This window comes from Poecilia latipinna, unplaced genomic scaffold (genome assembly GCF_001443285.1).
Source record: "Poecilia latipinna isolate Pla-1442-1.1 unplaced genomic scaffold, P_latipinna-1.0 Scaffold332, whole genome shotgun sequence".
Lineage (NCBI taxonomy): Eukaryota > Metazoa > Chordata > Actinopteri > Cyprinodontiformes > Poeciliidae > Poecilia > Poecilia latipinna.
The window spans coordinates 125,793-135,556 of NW_015112948.1; the positions used below are offsets into that span (position 1 = coordinate 125,793).

At 37.6% G+C, this 9,764-nt stretch overlaps 1 protein-coding gene across 4 annotated transcripts in view; it reads left to right on the forward strand.

Moving 5' to 3' along the window:
- The first annotated feature begins 462 nt into the window (after positions 1 to 462).
- msraa (methionine sulfoxide reductase Aa) overlaps positions 463 to 9,764 on the forward strand; it is a 37,115-nt gene continuing 27,813 nt past the window's right edge. The window contains exon 1 of one of the 4 annotated variants that reach the window (XM_015035361.1): positions 463 to 717. In XM_015035361.1, the coding sequence (XP_014890847.1) occupies positions 582 to 717 (136 nt within the window). In that variant the 5' untranslated portion in view covers positions 463 to 581. Of the gene's footprint in view, positions 718 to 2,856; positions 2,951 to 9,764 lie in introns of those variants that run through there. The other 3 variants (XM_015035363.1, XM_015035362.1, XM_015035364.1) reach the window with 3 other exon arrangements.

Consider the following 9,764-nt stretch of genomic DNA (forward strand, 5'->3'; position numbering starts at 1 on the left):
AGTCCGTTTTGAAAATAACTTTTAAAAAAGGTATTTATGGAGCTTAATAGGGGCCAGAGGGTTTGTTAAAAAAATTGAAACTTAAAAAATAATTTCAAACTAAAAAAAAAAAAAAAAACTGAAAAAAAGCTTTGAAACTGGAAAAATTACATTGAATCTGAAAAGAAGTTTTGAATATATTTTTATTTTAGATCCTCCCCCCACCCAGTCCGTTATTTTATATTAGTCATCTAGTTGTTTATTTGACTAAATTTCTGTAACATTAATTTAACAAAAAAATATTAATTCACGTAAGAAATTACCGTTTTGTTCCTCCTACAACGTAAATATAAAATTATTTCTTTACAGAAAGAGGAATTAGTTAGAAATAGCAACTCCTGTCTCTGAGACGAAGTATTTTCTGTCATAGTTATAGTTTCAAGAATTTATTCTGTTTTTATAAGTTTATATAAGTTACGGAGAGCCGTGTTTGTGTTGACTGTTGTGTAACAGCGCTGCACCCCTGTTACATCAGCTCCGTGGTAACGTTAGGTAAGCTAGCTGTTATGCAGCTCTGTGGGTAACTAACTGCTCTGGTTTCAATGGTCTCCTCCTCCAGGCTGCGTTTGGTTTGGCGTCACTTTATCAACAGTAGAATGGGAGACATGGCCTCCAAAACACAGATGCCAACCCCAGAGACAGCGCTACCTGGCCGGGCTGACAGCATCAAAGTCTCCGGTAAGTCTGAGCTAGCTTTAACCAAACTTCACTTGTTTTCAAGCCTCTTGATCCGAAATTAACTGTTTATGGTGTTTAATTCGCGAGGTTCTTGGCAGTAAATAATGTCTGTAGAATCGTAAACTGTGACCGGGCTTACAAATTACGGTAAAAAGTCCTAAAAGATGTTTTTGTCAGTTAGCAGCACCTGCTGTAGTGTACGCATGCGTATCTCGGCTCAACAGCCCCGGTTTTTGTTGTAATACGTCGTTAGATCCGCCATATTGGAGAGGGAAACGCCTAGCAAGAAATTATTCAACTGAACCAGAAAGCTGCCTTTTATGACGTTTTTAGCAATTGTTTCCGGAATATATTTTTAAACTTTTAGAAATATAATTGTTGGTAGTTGCAAACCACATAAAAAATAATGTAGTAGAGTTCTGTCTGTGTTGTATTCATGTCTTTAGATTAGTTTCACAAATGTCAAAAATATCAAATCAAAATCACTAATGTGTAAAATAGTTACTTTTTTTTAACAACAGCAATCTGTGTTCTAACAGAACACTGTTAAATATTGGCAAGGTGAGCTACATTTAGTTCAGCTTCCTCAGGATGAGAAATAGAGCCACAGCATCACTGATTTCATCTTTAGTTTCATGTCAAAGCCAACTTGAGCGTTGGCCACCAAAAAAATTGATTTTTAGTCTCTAGTAATCTGTGTGTGGCATCATATTTATACCCCAGAGAAATATAAGTTTGCAGATAAGTCCTTACCAGTTCCTAGACAATTTGGTAAGTTGAAAATACAGATATATATAAATTAAATAAAGGCTTGAATTTTGTGAAAACAGTCATCACCGCATATTTTTATATAAAACATGCAAACAGTGAATAAATTCACCCACTTTTAAGGTTAGTGAATCTTTTCAGAGTGAGATTATGCTGCTGCAATAAAAGATATGCTAAGACTTTAACCATATCTTTACCGGTGGTGCCAATAAACATGGCTGGCAGTGTGTGTGTGTTTGTGAGATAGGGAGCTTTCTGTGTGCATATACAGGCCGACAGCAGCACTAAGTTGGCAGTGAGGGCAGTTGGCACCAAGATGCCCCCTCTTCAGTACAAGTGAGGGCGCTGAGCCTTGGCACATGATGAATAGGTCTGCTCTGGCACTGAATGAAGGGCCCAGGACACACAGAAGCACACACTCCCTGCCCTTTATGCTGGCTTTTACTTACAAGCAGTAAATATAAAGGTTGTCTGGTGAATGGAGTGTTGACTCAGCTGTATCCGAGACTTAAGATCTGATTAGCGTTGTGCTAAAATGTTTGAGCGTTTTCAGATTTAATCAACAACTAAACACCGAGTGAAGTTCTTGGACTACTTTGGCCGGTTTGGAAGGGGTTGGACTGGAGAAGGAGGCTGTGGGAGCGAAGGGGTTAGCAGGGCGGGGGTCCACAGCAAAACGACGATCGGGACGGACGGGAAGGTTCAGGCAGCATGGCAGACTTGCTGGAGCTTCGCCAACGCTTCTGGGGAACAGAAGAAAGCACGAGGGAGTGGAGGGGAAAGGAAAAGCCTATGCCTGCAGTAGAGAGACTTGGCAGGGCTTCCTTTCTTTTGTCTGTCTGGTTTAGGGCTGCAGCGCCAGAGGAAATCAGGAAACGTCCAGGCATGGTGGTTGTGGTGAAGCACGGGGACAATTTCAGCATCTGTGACGAAAAAACAAGCAAAAAAAAATCCATATTTTAACTGAATCGACTGGAAACTGAACTTCTGGGATTTGGGAGGCAAAGACAAAAGAAGATATTTTTCTGCTTTTTTTGTTCTTTTTTTCCTTCTTCTTCACAAGTCAGATTCGGGGCCGTTGGACGTGATTGGGTTTTGGAGGACAACAGCAAAACAACAGATTTTATACTGGTTGTTTTTTTCCTGGACAGTGCTAAACCACAGAAAGGCCAGTCGGAGCCAGAAGAAGGCCAGCCTCACACCAAGCAAGAGGTTTGGGTCAGTCACCAAACTACTGGGAATACTGCTGGTGTCCAAGTTTAAAATGGAAAACGCATCGAAAAGCAGCAGAGCGAGAAGAGAGAAAGCAGGCCAAAAGTGGAGATTTCTAGATTTTACGGCATCAATTCCTGTCGCGTCTTTAAAATAAGTTTGGTGCTTTTGATGCTCTCCTGTTCTGAATAGAGACGTATGTATACTGGGATCAGTGGTGTGGAATCCTCAGTGGTTTCTGCATCAAAACCTGGTAAGGTACTTTTTCATGACTTCACAGTTTAGTTTCCACATTAAAGGTTCAACTGGTTACAAGGGAATTAAATGATGTATAAAGTAAACCTGTCAACAATCCAGTCATGATAAAAAAAATTGCTGGATGATAAATCGGCCTAGAAGTTATTGGGATAAACTGTAATATTGTTGTTTTGAACCCATTTTAAGGAATAATGCGAGAATATATTCTGAAAGATCAATAAACTTTAAATTCTAATCAACATTTAACACTGGAATTGGAAGTTATTTTAAACAAATAAACAACAGAAATAATAAATTTCCCTTCATAAAAGGGCTTGTTGAAAGACTAAAAGACTTTTATTATGCAGTTTTTGATAGAAAGAAAGAAAATAAAAAAACATAAATTGTTCAAATAGAAATTGTTTGTTTTAATTTATAACACGACTAAATAACAACCACTTGTCACAAGAATCAATAACTCAGTTAATTGCGTTATAAATTGAAATAAACTTGATAATTGTCATTGATATCGCTGAAAAGCTGATATTTTGAAAAACATTTGACACATAACTAAACAAAATTAGTTTGCACTTTTCTTTTTTCTACAAAAGTCCAAACTTTAGCCTGTTTCTCCCGTCTGAACTGAATGATTAGTAGTTCAGTTGTGAGAATCTCTGCAGTTTTGGTTGCAGAGTCCTTAAAATCAATTTCAGTAATTATTGTTTAGGTTGTTTTGTTGGTTTATTTTGGATATTTTAGATGTTTTTTGATGTTTGAAGAAGTTGCAGTCGCATGATTATGCCATTATTATTATTAAAAATGGTCTTAAAATAACAATGTCATCGTTTATCGCAATAATTTCTGGGACAATTTATCGTCCAGCAAAATTCTTTGGAATTAACTTTATATTTAATTGCGTGTGATATGTTATGCTGGCCTGCAAAGTCTCCCCACCTTTATATACAGATGGACAAAAGACTAATGAAGAAGAGTGTGTCTCCTTCATCACAGCTTGATGCAGATGTTCAGACATCTGGCTGCTGGTGCAGCAGAGTCCCTTCATTAGCTGATGTGCTTGTGGGCAGCAGGAGGCTTGTTTTAGTGTCATTTTGCTGTTTTTTGAGGATCTTTTTTTGTAAATACTGGCATGATATTGAGAGATTTCAGTGCAATTTTGTTTTGTTGATAAAAAATAAAAAGTATCTTCCTGGCAGCTCACAGTGTGACAGCTGAAAGCTCGGTGAAGCCAGATGTTTTCCTGTTTCCACATGAAGGACCCAGAGCAGCTACATCTGCACACAATCAAAGCTGTCAAACATGCAGCATCGTAGTTGTTGATGCCATTTCTTAATTTGTTTGCACCGTTTATATCATTAAACATTTGCTTGTTAGTGAAAATCCGCTGATTTGCTTGGATGTCGGGACTCAAGTCAGATTTTTCCTGCCAACCTGGATCAGTTTTGACAGTCGTGTTTCTTGTACATATTAAGTATCTTCAGTCTTATCAGGCTGTTGCTTCCTCGCTTCAGTCCGTCTGCATTTGTCAGTGCCGTTTCCACAACAACACAGATGGATTCTTGTGGACAAATGAGCCTCTCTTTGTGCAAGATTTCATCAGCGCGGCTCGTTGTTGTCGACACTGCCCTGATAACCTTGACAGGAAAAATGACAAGTGTTTAGGGGTGAATGTGAGAGGCATAATGGATGAGGACGGCCTGCAGATTGGCACAGATGGAGGGAAGGGAAAAGATGAAGAGAAGCAAAAAGACTCAGGCTGCAAGGTCGGTCGTTACTGAAGTGTTTGCATAGATAATCTTCTCATACAAAGTCTTTTGTAAATATCTAAACTTTCCATATGATGAAGCATATTTCAGTTGAAATATGCTCAAATTGCCAATTAGTGCTTGTGTGAAGTATTTATGAGCGGTCATTATCTTACCTGAAAAAGGCAGCGGTCGCAGAAAATCAGGGAAAAATTGATATGGAGGAGTTGGGTTAAGAGTTACTTCGACTCCCAAATCACCTCCAGTTTTAACAGTTAAGAAATGCAGAAATAACCTTTTCTTAAAGGAATATGTAATGATGTGAATTACAGCAGCTGTCTGTGATTTATAGATGCTCTAAATTTGTGTTGCAGATTTATTTCCAGCATTACGATTCTGTCGTTCTGCTATAAACAATCACATTTCATGTGTGAGTTACAGCCTGTGTAGTGAAATATTCCACATGCATCGCAGCTCTGTCTCACTGCAGCCGTCAACATTTTCCACAGCATCCACTTACAGAAAGTGTGAATGCAAAAAGCCATTACTATAACACATAGAGATCTGAAAGGGTCCAATCAGTCTGCCAGTGCAAAGTGCATTAAGTCCGATTCTCTGCACCGCACACTGTCTCACGACTAATGGCTGTGAGCAATCGATTGAGTCGAACCCGTAGGGAAGCTCTCTCTCTCTCTCTTTCTCACACACACACACGCACACACACACCCGCACACACACTCACACACTGCAGAAAGGCCCTGTGGAGGCTTATTAACCCCCACCTCCACTCTAACTACACTCACAGCCATCAGTCAGCTGTTTTCAGGGTTTAAGAAAGATGAAGTAAAGGACAGTAAACTAGGAAAATACTAAAATTTGGTGCCAGTAATCATTCATTTTGCAGCAAATATATAAGAAAGACATTTCATGCAGTTGGTAAATGTGATCGGATTTGAACATTGACAAAGAAAACAATGCTATCATTTAATCCACTGTGTAATATTTAATATATTTTCTAGAGGTGCAGGGAAAAAATTTATTTTAATGAGAATCGCAATTCCTAACTCTGGAATAATTTTTCTAAAATTATATTTTGAATAATTCTTTGGTATTTTTTACGTTGTGTTTCTAGCATAGTAATATTATGCTGGAATATTTTCTTTGGATATTATCAAACAAAATACTCTTTGATATTTGTTTTACTTAAGAAAAAGCCAGGCAGCTAAGGTACCCTAATTCCGGGATTTTAAGGATTTTATGTACAAACCTAATTCTGATTAAATATAAACTGACTGAATTTGGTAAAGTATTAATTGATTTGTTTACACTGCCTTGTCTTTTTATCAGTCACATAGTTTAAACTGTTTGAATATAAAAAAAAAGGTTTCTGAATTGAATTGTGACCCTAAAAATCAGAAATGAATCGACAGGAAGATTCACATCTAATATTTACTCGAAGTGGAAAAAAGTGTTTTTTTGTATTTCAACTCTTTTTTTCTTTTATTTGTTTGTGAAGTTAGCCGTTAAAGCTTCCATTTAAACTGAATAGAACTAAAGAAAAACTTCAACAATTTCACAAAAAAAGTTTATATGCTCACTTGAGGTGTTTATGTTTGTACAGAAGAAGGGAAGATGGAAACACATTTACAGAAAAAGTTCTTACGTAGCAAACTTCTGTGCCTCCATTTTCCTGAGATGTTTGGTTCGTGCAGGGCTGGACAATATGACTGAAAAAGACGTATCATGATATAAGTGTTCCATTTCAGTCAGTATCAATAATTATTGATTAATTGTTTTTGTTTTAAATTTCTGAAATATTGCCAAACTGCTGACATGATCTTTCCTGGTTTATCTACAGTTTTCACTCCACGCTGTTGTTGTTTTTTTATTTTTAAGCAGAAGAGGCACAGTGGTGAAACCTTAAACTGCTGGTTACGTGTTGCTAGGTAACCAAAGAATGATTGAGTTGCTAGGTAACCAGGGAGTGAGAGAGTTAGTTGATTCCACCAACCTAGCTTAGCTAGCAGTGAGAGGTTGAGCGTCTAAAGCTTTTCCTCTGCCTACATCTCCCAGAATGCTGTGCAGTTCTGGATCGGAGTTAAGTGAAATTATTAAATATTCTATCAGATGTATTTTCTATTGATATTGATCATCTGATTATATATTGTGATTGATTTATTGTCCATCTATATGTTCATACTAGCTTGTAACTGTATCTTCCTTATTACAGCCACACCTGATGAAATTTTATTTCATTTTATTTTTTATTTCATTCACTCAGTAGTAAATATGAATAATTTATGTAACAGCTAAACAAAATCATGGATGAAAAGGAGCAGACAGAAGTGTAATAATATAAATATCTGCCTTTTCTTTCCTTTTTTGTGACAAAGTGTCAAAAGGGAAATACATCACCAAACCATTTTGTGAAATTGAGGAAATCATTTTGAATTTTGCTGTTTCTAATAACCTTTTTAAAAGTGATACTTAAAAATGTGCAAAAACAGAATGTTGATTGAAACCTGGTTTGGTTCATCCACAAAACATTACAGCTCTCTGTGCTGTAAAAAGAATATGCATATCTGCACTATTATGAAATATTCTTTCTTTACTTATTAAAAGAATTGCTTCAAAATGTGCAAAAAATATTGCATATGTACTCACAAGTATGTATGGAAACCTGCTTTTTATGAAGTCGCAGTAGTTATGAAATACAAAGAAGGATGACGTAATGTCCGTTAATAACAGAAAAGTAAAAATTACAACTCGTTTCCATTAGCTCAGCTTGCAATGATTTTTTAATTATTATCTGTCCGTGTGATTTGCATAAATCACCAAGCTGAAAATATATTTTAATTTTTGCAGCAATTGAATTCCTATGTTAAATATTTCCATGGTGCGACTGCAATTTAACAATTTGCATAAACTGGCTTGCCGCAACTTCCTTGAGTTTTTCCCATACGCTGCGAGGCAAACACACAGAGCAATAAGGATAACACTGATGGCTGTCGTGACGGACAGTAATAAAAACAAAGACAGCAATCAGAGCAGCTGATTGAGAAGCTCAGATTGAGAGAAAAAAAACGAACAGGGGGGTAAATGGAGGATGATGGGAACGTGAGGAGGAGAGAGATGGAGAAACCAGGCAATCAGAGAGAGACGTAGGCAGAGGGGGCGGCGGGGGGAGGTTACTTTGTAGATTTAATTGCAGCACGGTGTAGGCAATCTTGTGTGTGTGTGTGTGTGTGTGTGTGTGTGTGTGTGTGTGTGTGTGTGTGTGTGTGTGTGTAGACTCCCCCATTCTCCCCCCAGCCAGACATTAACTGCAGTGCTTCATTTATCACTGTCAACTCTGGAGCTCCAGTGGGAAGATGAGGAGACGTTCCTGAACATTCAGTACAGGTTTCAACTCTTCTCCGGTCGTCGTGCCAACCGGGATGTTTTGGTAGCAAAGATGGAGATGTACAAGCCTGTGGCCCGTCAGTATTTTATCACAGTGAGTCAGTTTTTACACTGCTGAGTTCTCTGAGTTATAAAAAAAAAACTTCCAGATCCAGTACCATCTAATCTGTTCAACAGAGTATTCCTTCTAATTGATACCTTTAGCTTTTTTGAGTTCATAATGTTCACCAAGAACATATCTGGAGTCTTCCCTTGATTCTTTCAGGCATGTTTGAGAAATCTTTTAATCTCCATGGCAACTATTCAGCTACAAAACGGCTGAGTGGACCTAGCCCCGCCTCCATGGAGGAAACTCCTCCTACGAGCTGCAGTTTCCAACATACCAAGGTTTCGGCTCACACTGCGGGACTTACTCAGCTCCTTCAGACTAGCCAGCAGCAATTAGCAAACACCAGGTGGAGATAAGCATCAGCTGAGCTCATTATAGGAGCTACTTCTCAGTGAAACTCTGGTAAAAACGTTAAAGGGTTAACAGACATCCTGAAGGGGGAGTTTCAGAAAGAGCAGGAGATTTTAAAGAGACAGAGGCCCAATTTAAAGGTGTTAAATCACAGTCAAATATATTTTAAGTCATATTTAATATATAGTATTTTTACAACATCTGAAATTAATATAATATATGGAATATAGTCAACATGTAGATGTGGTCACGCAGGCTAGCGACACAACACAAGAAAGTTGAAAAATTAAAAAAAAATTCCACAGAAAACTTTCATCTTTCGCTGTCATACATTTTCTAATAATGCATTAAAATTTTCAGATTTATCTTTCCTTGTTTTGTCAGCTGCCGTTTTCCATACTTTTGCAAAATGGCAACAGCAAAAGTTGGAGTGAAACACCATTGTTGATTGTTGAACATGTTTTAAAAACAATATCTTCTGTTGAGTATTCATTATCCAATAAAAGTATGCAGTCACAATGCAGTGCTTTGACCTTTTTGAATCCTGCACCTAAAAAGTATGAAAAAACTAAAACTACTACTGCAACCAATAAAAACTAAACTAAAACTAAGCAACCTTTAACTAATAAAAACTAGCTAACACACTCTAAAAACTAATTAAGACTAACTGAATTTGACAAAAAGTCACAAGAAAATAAAACTAAAGTTGGAAGTGAATAAGAGATACAAAGAAGATGAATGCTGGGGGTAATTTAGGACTAAAATGTTACAATGCAAGATTCATAAAATGGCAGATAAGAAGACGTAGAACAGCTACAAGATTTTATATAATATATAAAATGCCTCCTAGATTGGTCTTTCCATAATTCTCTCTTTAAAAATAGTCCAGTCTTTCGGCTGGAAATGAATGTGAATAAGACTGTTCCATCATGAAGCAACTTCCAGGCTGACCCGTTGATTGTTTCCTTATCTTGCATATTTTAGGAGTGTCTTTTGTTATCTTTATCGTCTCTACAGAAAATTAAAAAGTGATGAAGGCCTGCAGAGATAAAGCTGAGTGTACTGCGCTCTGATTGGCTGATTCTGGAGCTGCTTTGGCTGCCTTTACACACACAGCTGAAATAGAGCAGCACTAATAGAGGGTGTGTGTGTGTGTGTGGGGGGGGGGGGGGGGGAGGTGGAGCCAGTTGAAGAAGAGGTGCTGC